The sequence below is a fragment of the Plasmodium falciparum genome (assembly GCF_000002765.6).
Source record: "Plasmodium falciparum 3D7 genome assembly, chromosome: 6".
Lineage (NCBI taxonomy): Eukaryota > Apicomplexa > Aconoidasida > Haemosporida > Plasmodiidae > Plasmodium > Plasmodium falciparum.
In genome coordinates, this window is record NC_004327.3 from 595,001 (window position 1) to 615,000 (window position 20,000).

The window sequence follows — 20,000 nt, forward strand, 5'->3', positions numbered from 1 at the left end:
TACTTTTTATCTTACTAAAACTATTTAATAAATCGTCATCAAAATTTTTTTCTCCATATATAACAGCACCACTACAATGGGAACATATAAGTGGAAAAGTTTTCGGTCCTATTTTTTTATCTTTATATTGTAAAGAAAATTTATTACTTGAATTGTTTGAGTATGAAGAAATATTTTTATAATTATCATTATCATTATAATTATCATAATCATTATTTTTATCATAATCATTATTTTTATTATTATCATTATTATTATCATTATATGACGGATTTTTTTTTTTTTTATTCTTATCATTAAATATTTTACGAATTAATATATTTTTTTTCTTTTGACGATTTACATTTCCAACATGATCATCACCAGGATATATATTATTATTTTCATATGTTTCATTATTTTTAAAAAAATATTCAAGAAATTCTTTTTTCGCTTCATTTAACGTTATTAATTCCCCTAATGATGAATCATATACATAATGAAAATTTAAAGATTTAAAAAAAAAACATAATTTCTTTTGAATTGTTGATATTGGTAATTTGTAATATACAGACAATGCTGTTACACTTTGTAAGGATAAAGAAATAATATTAATTTTTTTTTTTTTTACAGTATTTATTATTTCTATACAATTCTGACTTTTTAAAAATGTAGTCTCTTCGTTTGTAACACAACCACTACATGCTAAACAATCCGTTAAGGATATTTCTCCTCTTTCTTTTCTATTATAATTCTTTTTTTTTATTTTCTTTATATTTATTAAATTCGGTCTTTCTACTTGTATAAAATTTTCATTTTCCTCATCATCAATAGAGGAATTCTTATATAAGAAGGGCTTAATACATTTTTCAGCTTCATTATTATAGTCATTCAAATTCTCTAGTTTAATTAAATTAGAAAACATTGTTGTAATTTTTTCTTTTTATTTATTACATCAAATTTATACCTATGACCACAATACATTTTTTTATTATATTAAACAAATAAAAAAAAAAAAAAAAAAAAAAAAAAAAAAAAATATATATATATATATATATATTATTATTATATATATTTTAATATATTGGGAAGAAATAGGCTCTACATGAGCATAGAATAATAAAGAAAAAAAAAAAAAAAAAAAAAAAAAAAAAAAAAAAATTTTCTAATTTGTCACTAAGAAAAATAAGAATATATAAATAATATAAATATATTTAATAATTCTTATTATTTTTATTTATTATTTTATATGAAATTGAATATATATAAAAATATATATCAATATATATCAATATATAAATAATATATTGTTTTGATATGTCAGGCACGACCATATGCATATGTATATATATTATATTATAATAATATTTATATATATTATTTTTATATTTAGCCTATCCCTAAAAAAAAATATCATACTCTACAAAAATTTGAACAGTATATGAGAATTTTATTTTTATTATATATATATATATATATATATATATATATTTATTTATTTATTTATATATTTATATTTAAATAACATTGGTGAAAAAATTTTAATAGTAAGATATCTTAATATTTATAAAGTTCATTTTTTTTTTTTTTTTATATTTTTCATGAAGTTCTCTTAACTTTTCAGATGTAAAAAGAGGAATATATGTATGTATATATAATATATATATATATATTATAATAACATGTAATATATATATAAATATATATATCACTTCATATATTTTGGCGTGACAAGGTGTGCAATTAATTATATATTTAAATGCATATAAATAAGAATATCTTAAAATTAATTTTGAAACTAAAAAAAAAAAAAAAAAAAAAAATTAAAATTCCACAAAATGAATCGGTGGTATGAAATATATGTATAATAATATATATTTATTCATCTTTTATTTTTTCTATGTGTAATGTATGTACGAATAAGGGGAATGAAAATGTGGGAAGTAAAATAGGATATTATATATAAGCAACATTATGAATATATAAATATATATATATATATATATATATATTTGTATGTATGGTTAAACACATATAATCAAAATAAAATGCAACATGTAAAATATGTTTTTAAATTTAAAATACTTTTAAAAAAAAATATGTATAGAAAAATAAATAACCATACAAATGGTTATATTTAAATATATACAACATATATATAATTGTATGTAAATATATATATATATATATATATTTATATATATATATATTTATATTTATATGTAGCGTAAACTATAACAAGGTTCAACAATATAGATATGATATGATATGCATGTAACAAATTTTTTTAAAATAAGGTATTTAAAGATATTTTAAATATGCAGCAAAAAAAAAATTAAAATAAAAATAAATAAAGAATAGGAACAATATATATATATATATATATATATATATATATATTATAAATTTTTTTTTTATTATTTATTTTCATAAATGAATAAAATAAAGTCGGTCATTTATTTTATTTTGTTTTGTTTTATTTTGTTTTATTTTGTTTTATTTTCTTATGCTTTAATAGGTTGTCTGCTTTTATATTTCTTAATTTTCTTCTTTGAATATAGGTGAAGGAAAAAACTTCCTAAGGCCATTACAAGTGCTTTAGAACATATAATTAATAATGTAATTTTTAAACCTGAACTTTGTTCACGACATTTTTCACTTAATTCACCCTATAAAAATAAAAAGAAAATTAAAAGAATATAATAAAATGAAATCATATAAATATTAAAATATATATATATATATATATATATATATATATATATATATTTATTTATTTATTTATTTATTCATTTCTCTTTAAAAATTATAAATTTTGATATTACATTTCTTGTTACAACACAGTCTGGGGATAATGTTCCCTTAATCTTTCCAGTAATGATGGTCCATGGAATATCACTATATGGCGAAAAATATATACATATATATATGTATGTATGTATGTACATATATTTTATTCATTTATTCATTTTTTTATGAACAGTTCAGGCAATTTTTCACTTTTCAAAAAAAAAAAAAAAATTGTGTACTATATATTTTTTTTCTTACCCGAATAAATGAGAAATAAATGATGACATTCCAATTGAAAAGGCTCGAATGTTTTGTGGCACACACACCATAATACCAATATTATGACCAGGCTAGGTGAAAAGAAAAAAAAAAATAAAATAAAATAAATACATATATATAAATAAATATTTTTAGCTAGCTGTGTTTAATAAAAATAAGAACAAAATAATATTTTACTTTTAACAAAGTACATGTATATATTTATATATATATATATGTTTCAATAGTTTTTCCTACCATTGCTGAGAATAAAAAGGTCAGACCTAAAGTCATAACAAATGTGAACCAGTACATATTACTAATAAAGGGTATCATTAAAATCAAGGAACTTGCAATTATTAGAATGAAAAATGTCTGCAAACCTATAATACGTAGATATTCATGAACAAGTACATCTTTGTTGTATATTTTAATTTTCTTTTCATTATTTTTTATATGTTCATAATTTTTATCAATATTTTGTATATTTAAATTATAAAAGTCCATTAGGAATCCTCCAAAACATGTACCAACGATGGAAGACAAGCATGCGCATAAACTACAAGTAACAGTTGCTGATTTATAAGAAGGGAAGATGTTAAGTGCATATAAGATTGGAGCTCCATAGACTAGATAACATTGAATCATATCTGCATGTGCCGTTAAAGCAATAACTAATAATAAGAAGCTAATATTAGTAATGGTTGTATTAACTAATAAGCTTAAGTTTAGTTCTTTATTTTTATCTTCATCAAGTGTTTCAATACTATTTTCGATTTCGATTTCAAGGAATTTATCTCTTTTGTCTTTACTATATGAACGTTGGGCAGGATTTAAATATAGCTCATCATTACCATAAGCTTTAACAGTATACATTTTATCAAGGTTATTATTTATATAACTATTATTACCACTGTGTCTTTCGTTATAATCATTATTGATCATGTCATTTTCATTATCATATGAATTATCACCATCATTATTATTTAATTTTTGAGAAGAACTAAATGAAAGATTATTTGAATCATTTTTATGTAGAGCATTATTTCTAAACACAGCATCTTCTTCATAAATAGCAGCAACCATGTTACTTTTTTTATTTAATTTAAAGTTTTCATTATATAATTTATGATCAGAATAGTCTGTTGAATTTTTATTTTTTGAATTATCTGTGCTATCATCAATACTTTTTCCTGAAGAAATATTTTTTAAATTAGAAATATTTGACGTTTTAGCACTAGACAAATTATTCGTATCATTAGTATTATCGTTTCCTTTATTTAATGGATGTTCATAACTAGTATTAGTTTTATTTTTATTTTCATAATTGTTCTTATTATTATTATTATTGTCATTATTATTATTATTATTATTATTATCATTATTATTATCATTGTTGTTGTTTACATTTGATGTATCATCACTTGAGTTGTTATTTTTGTCTTTATTATTTTTCTTATTATTTTCATTTGTTTGCTCACTTGTTTTGTACGATTCATCATTAGCATCCATGGTTTTAAAATCATTAGAAACGTGGGGATCGTCTTGTTTACTTTTGCTTTTATCCTTGATACTCTTTGAGCTTTTTATAGTGTTATTTCTGTACATACCTTCTTCTAGACATTTTTGTGGTTGTGACTCTTCGAGTTCCCTTCTGCTTTTTTCATCTTCATATGTTTTAAGTAGGTTCTCATCAAAAAGATAAAAGCACATGAAAAAAAGGAAGAAAACAAATCCTGATATTAAAAAATATTGAGCAATGCTAATTTTCATAAGTGGTAAAGCAACAGCTAATAAATAACCAACACACCCACCTAAAGGAAACATAGTTATAAAGATACTAATCCAGGACCCTGCTCGATCTTTGGAATATGAATAAATAAGAGGAGGGATAATGGTTATAAATGCGGCTTCACTAAAACCACAAAAGAATCTACTAAACATTAAAGAATAATAGGAGCCAACAATAAATGAGAAACCTGTAAGTAATAAAGCTAAAGAATTTTGAAATAAGAAGATATCGGTTATTTTAAAAATACTATATGCTGATGCTAAAGAACCACTTAATATAGAACTTATACTTAATCCAAATACAAACACTGAAGTAAGAAATCCAATGTGTACATCAACATTTGTAGCATCATATATTTCTTTTAAATAGGATGATAAATAATCATAAGAACCTGGTATAATACCTCTATTTACATATATTAAAAAATGTATTATTGTTATTATTGTATAAATAAAATAAAATTTATTCACCTTTTTCTTTAATCCTGATAAATATTTATCTAACCCTGAAAAACATACATACTTTTCTATTTTACCACATCCATCTATAATATTCTCATCAATCTTTGATACTACTTTTCTCCCTTTCATTTCAGTAGTATTACTTTTTAAAAATTCTCCTTCATATTTCTTACTTTCATTTTTTCTTAACCTTGTATCATTAGAATTAATTACTTCATTTTTTTCAGTTGAACTCATTGTTCATCTTTTTTTTTTTTTTTTTTTTTTAAATCTCCAATTGGTTTTTAGCTAGCTACTCAGATTAAGAAAACAACCCAAAACGGTTCACGCAAATAAAAAAAAAAATAAAATAAAAATAAATAAAAATAAATAAATAAATAAATAAGAGTATATTTAAATAGATATATCAATATATATATATATATATATATATATATATTAATATATATATCTATATATGTGTATTATTATATACTCATTTAAATGATTATACAAAATATACACACGTGTACACAAATATTTACAAAACGTTTACAATATATTTGTTATATATTATATTTTTTTTTAAATAAAAAATTAAAACGGTTAAAATATATATACATACATATATATATATATATATATATATATATATATATATATATAATTAAAATGTGACCTTTTTTAAAAAGGTATAAAAAAGAAATAACACATATTAAAATAGAACATATAATATACTATATATATATATATATATATATATATAATCATATATATTATATAAAAATAAATTAAAGAAATAAGCCATAAAAATATATACACACATAAAAAAAAATTATCTATTTCAAAATGTAGCAAAATTCATATATTAAATGTATTCTTAAGGAATAATAAATAATCACATATATAAATATATATATCACACATATATAATTATATATATATATATTAAAATAAAAAAAAATTAAAATGTAAATCAAAATGGTAATATAAAACAATATATTATATATATATATATAATAAACATATAAACTATTTATTAAAAAAAAGAAAAAAAAATTATTCCTATTTTGTTTAAAATAAAAATCATACATACATACATATTATATATATATATATATATAATATATATTTATTTTAATACACTTGGTATATTTTATATTTATTATATGATATATGTATGCATAAACTACATTCTAATACACTTTTATATACCACTCAAATTATATTATTATACATATATATAATATATTATTTTAAAATCATATTTTTTATATATAAATAAAATAATAATTACACGGTAGGGAATACACTATTTTTTCTTTTTTCTTAAATATTATTCTTTATGTAAAAATTAAAATAATTATTATTATATAAATCAATATAATAATGTATATAATTACATATATATATATATATATATATATATATATATATTATATTTAACTTTTGAATTTGTTATACACCTTGTTCTTTTTGTTTATATTCATAAAAATATATATAAAGCTTGTAACAATATTATTATTCACATTAAAAAATATAAAATATTTGTATATATAATATATACTATGTATATTTTAATATACATATCTTACTATGTATAAATATTATATTTATGAAAAAAAAAAAAATATATATATATAATATAATATTATTATTTTCATTTTAAAACTTCACAAAATTTATTACATAAAAATATATATATATATATATATATATATATAAATATATTTTAAACAAATTTTTTATTTTTATTTTTTATTTTTTTTTTTTTATTTTTTATTTTTTATTTTTATTTTTTATTTATTATTTTTTTGGGAATAATATATATTTTAGATAATTAGAATTAAAAAAGTTTTTTTATTTTCTTTAAATCCTTTGTTTTCTTTTAGGTTTTTATATTTTTCTACTTTTTTGCAAAAACAAAAATTAAAAAAAATTGCTTTTCCGGATAATAAAAAAAATTTGGTATATAATAAAACAATATATTACATATTTATATAAACAATATATAATAAATAACAATAATAATAATAAAAAGAAAGATTTTATAAATACATATAAAAAATTACGGATTTATCATATAATATGAATTATATTACATTATCTATATATATATATATATTATATACATAATAATATTTAAAAAAAATTGAAAGAAAAAAATTTCCTTTTTTTTTTCTCAAGTTTCTAATATATTATATTTATTATATTATATTATATTTATTATGTTATATTTATTATATTATATTAATTATATTATATTATGTGTATAATATAAAACGAATCTATATAAGAATAAATAAATATTAAATATATTATATATATTATGATGATAATTTTATTATTATATTTATAATAATATTGTGTAAAAGTAAAATATATATTACTTATTCGTATATTAATATTTCTTATATATTTAGAAAGGATAGATATATTGTAAATACGTTTTTTTTATTTTGCCATGACGATTTTTCATTTTTTATTTTTAATTTTATTTACACTTACAAAAAAAAAAAAAATAATATAAAATAAAAAAAAAAAATATATATATTTATATATTTATTTAAAATTCACTTTTCTATATTTATTATTTATGCGTTTATTATATTAAAATACATTTAGGTTAATTTTTTTTTTTTTTTTTTTTTATAATAATAATTATTATTATTATATTTTTATTTATTTATTCTTATCGTGAATGATAAAGGAAGTATATATAAATAAGGCATTAAAATAAAATATGTATTTTTTTATATATATATAATATATGTATAATTTTATTTTAATATGCTCATAAAAAAAAATATATATTTTTTTCTAACATGTGATGTTTTATTTACAAAAAAAGAAGGTTCATTTTATGTGTAATTCTTTTATTTTTATTTTTATTTTAATTTTTATTTTTTGTTGTTGTTGATATGAGAATTATAATCTATGTATATGAAATATATATTTAATTTTTTCAAAAAAAAAAAAATATATATATATATATAAATATATATATATATATATATATATATATGTATATTTTCTATAAGAAACTACTATTGTTATAATTTTCTTTATATTAAAATATTTAGGCTTTTTTTCTATTTCTTCTTTCTGATTTTTTTTATAAATATGTTTATTTAAAACATGGAGGAACTAACAAAGTGTCATAATAAAATAATAAGTAATAAATTATTACAACATATTATATTATTCGCCATGTATTAATTACAAATACTATATAATATATATATATTTTTATATATATTAATATAACCCATATTTTATTTATATATAAAACATTTAAAAAAAAAAAACAAAAAAATACAAAATGTTATTTTTTTCTTGGGGTATTATTATATATATAATATATATACATATAATATATAAGTATATTTTATTAAAGATATAATTTGTTGATTAAATATATTTTATTTTATGAAAGCAATAATACAAAGCCTTCTTTTGTATATAATATTTTTTCAAAACGAAATTTATAATATATATATATATATATAAAATGATCAATAAATAATGTTTGAGTATTAATTATTCATACCCTCAGTAATATTTTGAAAAAAATAAAAAGCATCATATATATATATATATATATATAATATATATAATAGAATAATGTTATTTTTTTTATTTTTCGTAAATTAATTTTCATAGATATATTAAAAAATATATAGATTTTAAAATTATATGTATATATTATCATAATTGTCATCAAAAATAAATATATGTATATTTAATATATATAAACCATTTTCATTATTTCTTATTTTTATATTGTATATTTTGAAGGATTATTTTATTTTATACACCACATATAGATATATTACAAAAAAAGAAAAAAAAAATCAAAAATGAATATATTTGTAACTCTAATGTAAAATAAGTTCTCAGATATTATTGGAAATATGAAACAGGAAAAACAAAATAATAATAGAAATAATATATATATATATGTATATGTTTTTTTTTTTTTTTTTTTTTTTTTTTTATGTATTTAATTTTTGTTGGCTAGTTTCGAAACATAAATGGCTACATACATAAGTTAAGTGGTAAATAGGAAAATAATATATACCTGGTTAAAAAAAAAAAAAAAAAAATTTGCTACTTTAATATATATATATATATATATATATGTATATATAAGAAGAAAAATTGGCTAGCCAAATGAATTAATATATATATGTATTTTTTTTTTTTTTTCTTATATTTTGCCTGACCCATGTACATATTATTTTTTGCATAAATTTTTTTTTTTTTTGTTTTGTTTTATGTTTTTATTTTATTTTATTTAAAAATTTGAAACAATGGATATGCAAGAGCAGATAAGCGATAAGGGTGCTGATGATTATGATGACACTTTAGTAGAATTAAAGGAAAGTGAATTACTTAAAGAAGACGAGAAAAAAAAAACAAAAAAGAAACTGTATGAATTAAACGAATTACATCATTTAGTTAATGCACTACCTTATATTGATTCATATGACAATGAGTTGGAGCAAAATGCAAAAAGGCTAGTAGAAGAAGAAATGAATTTAATGCATAAAAATAACGAGATAAAAAATTATTTAGAGACTTTCCCTCTTCCTAAAATAACATATTTAAGTAATGATAATTCTATTATACAAAATGAATTAAAACGATGTGAAGAAAATCGAAAAATGCAGAAACTCAACTTTGATCATTATAATATTGAAAATGATGTATTGAATAATAAAAATATAGAAGAATGGGAAAAGACTTTAAAAAAATATGAAATTATTTTAGAAAATTCACATAATGCTTTAATAAATATGGAATTAATGAATAAATATAAAGAAGTTATGTGGAGTGAACATATGAAAGTATTTAATCATTTAGATATCAATTTACAAAATAATATTAAAACATTAAAAGATGATATAGACAATATAAATAAAAAAAGAAAATTACATCAACTAAGTTATGTTAATGAACTATCAACATTACAAAATGAACAAAAAGAATACAAGAAAAAAAACAATATGGTCCTTAATGAAATCAAAAAATTAATGACAGAAAATATGCTAATGAAATATAAAACAAATATGATCTAACAGGATTATATGTATAAATATAAATATGTAAATTTTGAAAACAAATATATTATATATAAATTATAATAATATATAATATATAATATATAATATTTGTTTTGTTTTAGTTTTTCTTTTTTTATATTATATTATTTTATTTTTTTTTGTGGATGCATAAGTTGAAAAATCATATGATTTTTACCCAAATAATTTTATGCAGCTATTCCATGTGAATTTTTTTTTTTTTTTTTTCTTTCCATAATATATAATTAATTGTTATACAGTATATATATTAAGACTTCATTTTTTTTAAAAGTGGAAAGGAGAATAATTGAATCGAAGCAGGAAACACCCACATATATATATATATATATATATATATATATATATGATTTTCGCTTCAGTTATTTGTTATAATTATCTTTTACACATTTCCTTTCTTTTCTTTTTATAATAGACATTTTGTTTAAGAGAAAATAAAATTTTTAAAAATGTTTAATTTTTCAGTTTAAATAAAAAATATAATATAATTTTTTCTTTTTTTTGTTTTTTTTTTTTTATTTAGAAAAATATTTATATATATATATATAATATAGGACCAAATACATATATATATATATATATATTGAAAAGATATTATATAAAATAAATATTCCATAAATGATCATACATAGTTACATATATATAAATAATTTTTTTTGTGAATAATAATTTTTCACTTTTCAAAAAGATCAGAAATATTTTTTATTAAACTAAAAACATAATATACCTATATACATACATGCAAATATATATTCATATATATATATATACTTGTTATGTTTATGCTACAACTTCTTTATCTTTCTTTAATTTTCTCTTATTTCTTAAAACTTGAGCCTTCAATCTCTTGGCTTCTAATTGATCTGCTATAGCTTTCTTTTTGAGTGTTTCATTTTTTTCTCTTTGGATAGCTTCTATTAAAGTTCTTTTATTTTTAAATTGGTTTCCCTTACATTTTAAATAAAAGGAGTGATATAAATGTCTATCTACCTTTTTGGAGTCTCTTAATCTTTTTAATAATCTTCTAAGAACACGTTGTCTCTTTATCCATAATGTTTTTTGATTTGTTCTTGCGTTTTTGGTACCCTTTCTTTTACCGATACCCATATGTCTACCTTTTCTTTTGGCTAGCTTATATAATCTAACCCTAGCTCTGCTATGAACTTTTTGGGGCTTTTTTAAAATCAATCCTTCTTTATATAATTTTCTTATGCTAAACCCTGTATTATAAAAAGAAAAAGGAAACAAAAAAATATGTACATATATATATATATATATATATTATAAGTAATATTGGAACCGTTATGGTTAAACATACACATATATACAAAAAAATTATATATATAATATTATTATTTATACAAATAAAATATGACTCATTCATAAAAATAAAATTGTTGCTCATAAGAATAATATGACTTGTTCATGTAATTATTCTAAAAATATAACATTATTTTATTTATTATTATAATTTTTTTTTTTTTTTTTTTTTTTTAAATGACATACTTGAATTAGCTAATGAAATTTCGCTAATTTCATTTGGGTCCATCCATATTTTATTCTTTCCACATTTTAAAACAGAAGCTGCTAATCTTTTTTGTAATGTGAGTGACTACACAAAAAAAGGAAAAGATATTAAATATAAATAAATATATATATGTAAATAAATATATATATGTAAATAAATATATATATGTAAATGTTTGTAAATATGTAAATATTTGTATATATGTAAATATTTGCATATATGTATGTACAAATTACACATATAAAATACTTATATGTAAAAAAAAAGTTCAATAATTTCATATTTTACAACTAGTTCTTATATATAGATAAACATAAATGTTATATTTATTTTATTTATATATTTATTTATTTATTCACATTCTTACCATTTTTATGAATTCTTTTGTTAATAATAATATGTTGTTTGATTTTTATTTTTAAAATAAATAAATTTCAAATGATGGTAATACTTTTAATTAAATAAAAATAATTTTTTTTTTTTAGTTTTTCTCAAGATGTTATTTTATTTATTATTAAAAATAAATAATATATTTATATATATATATATTTTATATTATTAATTCAAAAAAAAAAAAGAAATATATATATAAATTTATAATCTTTTTATAAAAACTACCAAATATAAAAAAATGGCATAAGAATATTATATATTTATATATTAATACATATTTTTATTTTTATTTTTATTTTTTTATTTTCATATAATTTAAAGAAAGAAAAAAAACAAAATGGAAAAAAAAATTCTTAATATATGAAATGAAAAAATAATATATGGATATAAATAATAATATAAAATAATATATATATTATATTATATATATATATATATATATATATAATATAATTATTACATTCATATAAATGTAATCAAATTATACTTTCTTTTTAATATTTAGTATAATATGTTTTGTTGATTTATATATATATAATATAATATTTGTATATATTATAATTTTTTTCTTTTTAAAAATATACTTTTATTATTGAACATATATATATATATATATATATATATATAATAATATATGAATATACCACATATAATAATAAATATTTAATTTTATTATTTATGTATATATTTTTATTTGTGTTTATAATTTTTATATGAAGGGAAGGTCCTTTTTTTTTTTTTTTTTTTTTTTTTAATTATAATATAAAATATATATATATATATATAATATACTGTATTAATAATAAGTGTATTTATTTTAAGTATATACATATAAAATTTTAAAATAATTATATATAATAATATATTTATATTAATTTTTAAAAGGAATGCTGTAGATAATTATATAATATAATATATAATATATTATTATATATTATGAAAGTGAAATATAAAATATTTTATAAAGTATATATAAAACTTAATAATAATAAATATGTATGTGCTTAGAAATGTATACCTACATAATATTATAATATATATATATATAACAATATTACCTTTGTTTGTTTTTACTAGTTTATATCTCCTCTTCCAAATACCCTTAAAAATTATTAGGGGTATTTATTTATACATATTATATTATATTATATTATATATGTAATATAAATTAATATCACTTTATATTTTTATATATAGTAAATAATATTTCAACAGCCTTATATAAAGAAAAAAACCCAAAAAATTAAAAAATAAATATATTGTATGAATTTTCAATATATTATATATATATATATATATATATATATATATATATATATATATATATAAATATATATATATTTTTTTTTTATTTATTTAATATGTTATTAAAATATCTTTATTCTTATATTTTAAAATTTATATATAGAAATATAAAAAAACCCCTTTCCACCCTTTTACCCTTTTTTTGTTACGCCCCCTTCAAAAGGAAAATTAAGTTCATATATAAATGAAATGTATATATATTTATTTATATATGTGAATATTTAATATATATAAAAATTAAAATAAAAAGGGATAATCATAAAAATTGAAAAAAAAAAAAAAAATATATTATAAATCTAAATATATAAATAAATAAATAAATATATATATATATATATATATATATATATATATATATATATATATATATACATATATATATATTTATATTTATAAGTATGAAAAAAATCAAATGTGGTATTTTAAAAAATTGTGCATTCAAGACAAAATATTTATGAACCATATAAAAAAAAGGAAAAAAAAAAAAAAAAATTTAATAAAATAATATGTATATGTTTATATATATATATGTAATATATTATTGTTAAGGTGGAAAATTGACCAAGTCATTTTTGAACATAAAAAATGTTTATATATATATATATATATATATATATATATATATATATTTATATTTGTGGTAGAGATATAATATAAGATGCTTTTTTCTTTATGTAAATAAATTTTTCAAAAGTTGTTCAAGGAATATATTTGTGTTATTTGTATATGTATATCCTATTTGATTAAAATAAATAAATAGATATATTTCAATCATTATAATTAAGAAGAATATATAGTTACGCATATATATATAACCGTATATTTCAATATGTACGTTATGTATTAAAATAGAAAAATCATAATTTTCTTCTGATTTATTTTTTAAAACAATAGGGTTAAGATGATTATGTATAGATTTATAATAAGAACTATTATTACATTGTTGATTATGTTGTTCATCACATGTGTTGATAAAAAGGAATTTTTTTATAAATTTTTTATATTTTTTAATTAACCTTGAAAGGGTAGAAGAAAAATGGTTATAACTATTGTTATTGTTATTATTATTGTTATTGTTGTTATTGTTATTATTATTGTTATTGTTGTTATTGTTATTATTATTGTTATTGTTGTTATTGTTATTATTATTGTTATTATTATTATTATTGTTTTTTTTTTCATTTTTATAATTATTTGGTGTGAATATATATTTGATCGATATGCGTAACGAATTCAACGAATTTTCAAATAAACATTTGATAGTTTTGTTTTCTTTTTTAAGTAGAAGGATATATTTTTTTTTCCTTTTATTAATAAGAAAATATAAATGATTATGATGTAATATATTTTTTTGTACATTCATTATTGTGTTAGTTTCAATATATGGTGTTTGTACAAAATTAGAATATCCTTTATAAAAAGGGTATGATTTTATATTTCCTAGAAAATGTTCTAAATAATATTTTAGACTTGCCCAAAAGAATAATTCTTTTTTTGTTAAATTCGAAAAGAACATTTGTAATAAACATACATTATTAGTATTAAATAAAACATTATGATTGATTTTATGTTTACAACATTGACATAAATATTTTTTAAATTTTTTTTCTTTTTTTTTTTTTTTATCTTCATCACATGATATATTTGAATTTTTTTTTTCAAATGTGATTTGATTAAAATCATTACTATAATTATTATGATGTATTGAAGATAGACTTTTTTTTTTATAAGAATTTTTTTTTATATTACACATTTCGTAATTACATTTATCTTCTGTATGGTTCGTATTATATTCATTATGATAATTATTATTATTATTATTATAAGATATGTTATTATTATTTCCTTGTAACACCAAATTTTTCTTTTCGTCATCATTCTCATCAATTATTTCTTCATCTTCTAAATAATTAAATTCATTAGCTCTCTCATAAAAATAATTGTAATCACTATCTCCCGATTCTTCCGAAACATCACAATATATGTCGGTCATATTATCATCTGAATTATCTAGGTGGATTTTTTTTTTTTTATTTTTAAAAATATAATAAAACTCAAAAAAAGTTTCATTTGGTTTATCATCTATACATATATGAACATTGCTTAAAACATTATGAATATATATTTTAAAAAAAAACAAAAAGTTCAAATTCCATAATAAAGGAATATTTTGTATTAATATATTGTTTATATATTCTTCTTTATCATCACACATATTTTTATTTTCATATATATAACTATCTTCAACCTTTTCATCCATGAATATTTTTTTATCGTTATGTATATAATACAATTTGAATTTATTTATATTTTGTGTATCCATTTTTTCTTTTTTCTGAATTTTTTTTTTTTCTTCATTATATTCTATGCTCAAAATAATATTCATGTAGAATATTTTCTTTTCTATATATAACCCTACCAAATTATTGAAATTATTATTTTTACAATATACATAAGTTTTTATATTTCCCTTTATTGGAAGAGAGAAATTTTCATTTTTCTTTTTTTTTATCATGATGAAAATCTACATGAATGTTTTTATATCTATATTTTTAATATATTGATAAATAAATAAATAAAGTAGACAATTATTGAAACGTGGATATAAAAGTGGAGTAGTATATCCTTTATAAGTAATGTATACACATATAAATATAAATAAATATAAATAAATATATATATATATATATTAATATATTAATATATTTATATGTGGATACAATACTTATAAATACAACTTAACGTAAATATATATATATTTTTTTTTTTTGTACAATTAAAATTTTTTTTTTTTTTTATTATAACTATATATTTTATGTAAGCATAAAAAATAAAAGAAATATTTAATATATACATATAATTATATTACATAGTTTTTAATATGTCTTCATTAAAAAATAATACATTTTTTTTTTTTTTTTTTTTTTCATAAGATATCCCGCAAATTTATAAGGGAGCATACTATACTGTCTGCATATGGATACGTACACATATATATTAATGTAATATATATTATATATATATATATATATAATATTTATATTTATATTTATATTTATGATTAATCTATATTGAATAATAAAATAAACATTCCTGTATAAAAAATATATATAAACATATATGTATTTATAACGTGCATATTATTTAATTTATAAAAACACACACAGGTAAAAAGGTGCAGTTGAAATATTCCTCAAATTTAATAGATGATGTTTTCATATAATATGATATTTTTTTAACAAAAATATTTTCTTATTTAAATAAAAAAAAAAAAAAAAAAACAAAAAAAATAATAAAAGAAAAAAAATTTAAAAAAATAATTTAATTATTTATATTTTTATATTTTCTGTTTTTTTCTGTTTTATTATTTTTTTTTTTTTCTTCATTTTTTCATCTTTTTTTTTTTTTCCCACACCAAATTGATGTTTTTTTTTTTTTTTTTTTTTTTTTTATATATATATTGCAGACAAATAGGGAAAACATATAAATGTATATTATTAAAAAAAAAAAAAAAAAAAAAATATACATATATATAAATATAAATAAAAATATATTAATTATATATATATATATATATATATATATATGTGTATATTTTTAAAAATATAACGTCTTCTAATATATACCATCTTTAAGAAGCGATTGTTTATATGTATCTTTTGAATGTTATATGAATTATGATAAAAAATATAAGGTGTGCTGGAAAGAAAGAAAAAAAAAAAAAAATATACGGAAAAGGGTTACTGTATATTTATATGACTTATGGTGACATATAAGTATATATCCATATATATAATATATATATATATAACAAAAAAAATAAAAATAAATAAATAAATATATTATATATATATATATATATATATGTGTATATTTTCTTTTTATGGGTAAAAGTAATATCTTTAGAAGGATACATCAAAATAATACATTCAATATGAAAATGAATAAAAAACATCACATAGATAACGAGTGTATTTTTAATAATTGCACTCCTCTTTCTACGCCTAGAAGTATATCATATATTATGAATTCTAATGAATGTTATGATTATAAAACAAATAAAATTGAATATATAAGTTGTTTAAAATTTTGTCCGAAACAATATAATAATATATTTAAAAATAGTGATATTATTTGTAATATATTATCATTTTTATCTTTTTCAGAAAGATGGAAATTTAGATTATTAAATAAATCTTTTTATCAAGCATTTCATACAAAATATGCATGGGCAAATATTGATTTCCGTTTCCTTAATGTTGATTTATTCAATTTTATTAAAAAATATAATAAACTTTTTCTAAATACATTCTCTTTATCTATGTCTATTAATGGAGATCAAAGTGTAGAAATGATCATCAATTTTATTTTTAAACATTTTAATAAACTAAAAGATTTAAGATTATATTTCAGAAAAAAAAATGCAAACTTTATATATGAAAGTGTACATCCTATAGTATCGAATTTATTAAATTGTAAATATTTGAAGAATAATAATAATAATAATAATAGGAATAGGAAAGAAATGCATAAAAGAAAAAAAAAAAATTCTCTCTATCAAAAAAAACAAGCCCTTACCACCACAAACAACAACAACAACAACAACAATAATGATAATAATAATGATGATAATAATAATAATAATAATGGTAACCATATTAATTGTACTCATGCTAATCATAATAATAACTACGGAAATAATTATAATGAATGTAATGATTCTAATGAACACTGTAGAGAGAAGGAAAACCTTCAAACGTCTAATTTTTCTCCTGATATACATATAGGACAAGAAAATTCACCAAACATATCAAGACATGCAAAAAAAAAAAAAAAAAATAAACAAATTGATACGTCCCCCACAAAAAAAGAAAAAAATATAGAACACATACATAATACTTATAATTCGTACTTGGACAGTGTTAATCATTACAATGATATTCATAATAATCTCCGGGATGATAACTTTGACAATATTGAGAATTCAAGTTCATCAACACATAGTTCCTCAGAAAAACAGTGCACTCCATTTTCTTATGAACATATGGATTGTAATTTCGAATTGAATGATTATTTTTTACAAAATAATCATTATCAAAAATATTTACAAAAAAAAAACAAAGAGAAAAAAAATGAAATTGTAGAAAAGTATCTTCATATTATACAAAGCAAAAAAATCTGGGCATCAAAACGTTTGAATATCTCCAATAATTTTCAATATTTAGAAAGACTTATTATTGATGTAGAATTAAAAGGAGAAGAACTTTTATGTTTTGTAGGCAAATTGAATAATTTAAAAGATATTATCATCAGCAAACTTGTATATTCTAATAAATTAAATAGATCCCAAAGTATTATCATATTTACTTCTTTTATAGAAAAAATGAAACGAAATAATATCAGACTCATACAACTAGGTTTATATTTTAGAATGGAACATAAACCTATCGATTATTTAAATAATGAAAAATTCAGAAAAATATTAAGCGAAAGAAAAGAATATGTATACGATATTAATAAAGAGGAAGGAGATGAACTTATTTACATCTTACAAAAAAATCACTTAAATTCTTTGTATTGTCTATGGAGTAATGATTTGTTCATATCTTTTGAAATGTATGAACAAATCAAAAAGTTCAAGTAAGATCAAAAATATGAAATATACACACATATATATATATATATATATATATATATATATATATATATTACCTTATGTTATTTTATTTTATTTTATTTTATTTTACTTACAGCAATTTAAAAATATGGATACTCCCAGGATGGCGTGCCTTATCATTGGCAAAACAGTAAAGTTATAAAATTGTTCTATTTGAATATTTATATTTACAAATATGAGAAATATATTATTAATATATATATATATATATATATAATATCTTTTTCTGTTTTTTTTTTTTTTTTTTTTTTTTTTTTTGTTACATTTGAGGAACATACCATCTTTATGACATTTTGTGTAATTTTAATTTATACATTTATTAAAAAGTCTTTTTTTATTCCTCTTTTTACATACCATTTTTATCTTCATTTTTATTTTTTGTGTGTTTACATATTATTTATTTATTTATTTATTTATTCATATATTTAGTTTATTTTTTTTAATTAACATATTAAAAAATTTGACAATTTGTAGAAAAAAAATAATAAAAAAAATAAATAAATAAAATAAAATAAAATAAACTTAAATTCGATTATATATAAATAAACATATTTATACAATCTTGATAATACATTATAAATATTTTAATTATTTTATATATAAATAGATTTTATTACATCAATATTAAAAGAAAAGATTGCAAATATTCAATGATTAAAAAAATATATATATATATATATGTGAATATGTATATAATATTGTGGACATATATATATATATATATATATAATATATT

General features: G+C 17.0%; 6 protein-coding genes across 6 annotated transcripts in view; 2 read left to right on the forward strand and 4 right to left on the reverse strand.

The window, feature by feature from the left end:
• Positions 1 to 904, reverse strand: part of PF3D7_0614200 (cytosolic Fe-S cluster assembly factor NAR1, putative) — a gene marked incomplete at both ends in the record, with an annotated part of 2,733 nt that extends 1,829 nt beyond the window's left edge. Inside the window, one exon of the mRNA XM_961035.2 lies at positions 1 to 904. This exon is cut by the window's left edge and continues 1,829 nt beyond it. Coding sequence (XP_966128.2) covers positions 1 to 904 — 904 coding nt within the window.
• A 1,579-nt stretch (positions 905 to 2,483) lies between these two features.
• On the reverse strand, positions 2,484 to 5,517 carry PF3D7_0614300 (major facilitator superfamily-related transporter, putative; the record flags this gene model as incomplete). Its single annotated transcript, XM_961036.1, has 4 exons — positions 2,484 to 2,648; positions 2,805 to 2,877; positions 3,028 to 3,119; positions 3,286 to 5,517. 4 exons carry the CDS (start codon positions 5,515 to 5,517, stop codon positions 2,484 to 2,486), a joined length of 2,562 nt encoding a protein of 853 aa, XP_966129.1.
• A 4,055-nt stretch (positions 5,518 to 9,572) lies between these two features.
• Positions 9,573 to 10,340, forward strand: PF3D7_0614400 (pre-mRNA-splicing factor CWF7, putative; the record flags this gene model as incomplete). The annotated part of the gene is made up of 1 exon (XM_961037.1): positions 9,573 to 10,340. The coding sequence occupies one exon, from the start codon at positions 9,573 to 9,575 to the stop codon at positions 10,338 to 10,340; it is 768 nt and encodes a 255-aa protein (XP_966130.1).
• An 801-nt stretch (positions 10,341 to 11,141) lies between these two features.
• On the reverse strand, positions 11,142 to 12,259 carry PF3D7_0614500 (60S ribosomal protein L19; the record flags this gene model as incomplete). The annotated part of the gene is made up of 3 exons (XM_961038.2): positions 11,142 to 11,581; positions 11,868 to 11,973; positions 12,257 to 12,259. The coding sequence occupies 3 exons, from the start codon at positions 12,257 to 12,259 to the stop codon at positions 11,142 to 11,144; spliced, it is 549 nt and encodes a 182-aa protein (XP_966131.2).
• A 1,998-nt stretch (positions 12,260 to 14,257) lies between these two features.
• PF3D7_0614600 (conserved Plasmodium protein, unknown function) lies at positions 14,258 to 16,102 on the reverse strand (the record flags this gene model as incomplete). Its single annotated transcript, XM_961039.2, has 1 exon — positions 14,258 to 16,102. One exon carries the CDS (start codon positions 16,100 to 16,102, stop codon positions 14,258 to 14,260), a length of 1,845 nt encoding a protein of 614 aa, XP_966132.2.
• Positions 16,103 to 17,470: 1,368 nt separating this feature from the next.
• PF3D7_0614700 (conserved Plasmodium protein, unknown function) lies at positions 17,471 to 19,398 on the forward strand (the record flags this gene model as incomplete). The annotated part of the gene is made up of 2 exons (XM_961040.2): positions 17,471 to 19,227; positions 19,341 to 19,398. The coding sequence occupies 2 exons, from the start codon at positions 17,471 to 17,473 to the stop codon at positions 19,396 to 19,398; spliced, it is 1,815 nt and encodes a 604-aa protein (XP_966133.2).
• Between the last annotated feature and the right edge of the window lie 602 nt (positions 19,399 to 20,000).